We start from the raw sequence: 570 nt of genomic DNA, 5'->3' as shown, positions 1-570 counted from the left end.
CCCCTCCCCCAAATTCGACTGTGACCTCCCCCGGAGTGGTCAGGGAGTCCTGAGGGAATTCCAGGATTTCCCCCCAAAAATGGGGGATCCCCCTCCCCAAAAAACCCCGCAGGGGGAGGGGGGGGATTCGACCCCGTTCTGGTTCCTCGTCCTGATTCCAGCTCAATTTGGGGGGATTTTGGGGGGATTTGGGGCTCTGGGAACCCCCCCAGGAATGAGAGGAACCCCCTGGAATCTGGGGGATTCCCCCCCTGGAATTCGGGGATTCCCCCCTGGAACGGGGGATCCCCCTCCCCAAGCAGCCCCTCAGGAATTCCCCTCTGGAACGGGGGAAAACCCCCCCCGAAATCCCGCCCTGGGGTGGATTTTTGGGGGAATTCTTTGGGAATTTGGGGCTGCCCCCCCTTCTCTCCTGCCCAGATTTAACAGCAGATTTTTTGGGGAACTTCCCGGGAATTCCAGGGATTTTTTGGGAATACCTGGTCATCGTTCAGGTAATTGGGGAGGCCCCCGATGAAAAGTTTGTGGGCGGAATCCGGGACCACCGTGGACACCACGCCTGGAAAAATG

General features: G+C 59.3%; 1 protein-coding gene across 1 annotated transcript in view; it reads right to left on the bottom strand.

Moving 5' to 3' along the window:
* Positions 1-407: 407 nt before the first annotated feature.
* Positions 408-570, bottom strand: part of LOC108445226 (splicing factor U2AF 65 kDa subunit-like) — a 1,094-nt gene continuing 931 nt past the window's right edge. Inside the window, exon 2 of the mRNA XM_017728384.1 lies at positions 408-559. Within this exon, the coding sequence (XP_017583873.1) occupies positions 423-559 (137 nt within the window). The 3' untranslated portion in view covers positions 408-422. The remainder of the gene's footprint in view (positions 560-570) is intronic.

The sequence above is a fragment of the Corvus brachyrhynchos genome, unplaced genomic scaffold (assembly GCF_000691975.1).
Source record: "Corvus brachyrhynchos isolate BGI_N302 unplaced genomic scaffold, ASM69197v1 scaffold753, whole genome shotgun sequence".
Taxonomy (NCBI): domain Eukaryota; kingdom Metazoa; phylum Chordata; class Aves; order Passeriformes; family Corvidae; genus Corvus; species Corvus brachyrhynchos.
This window is presented reverse-complemented; position numbering and strand designations above follow the sequence as displayed.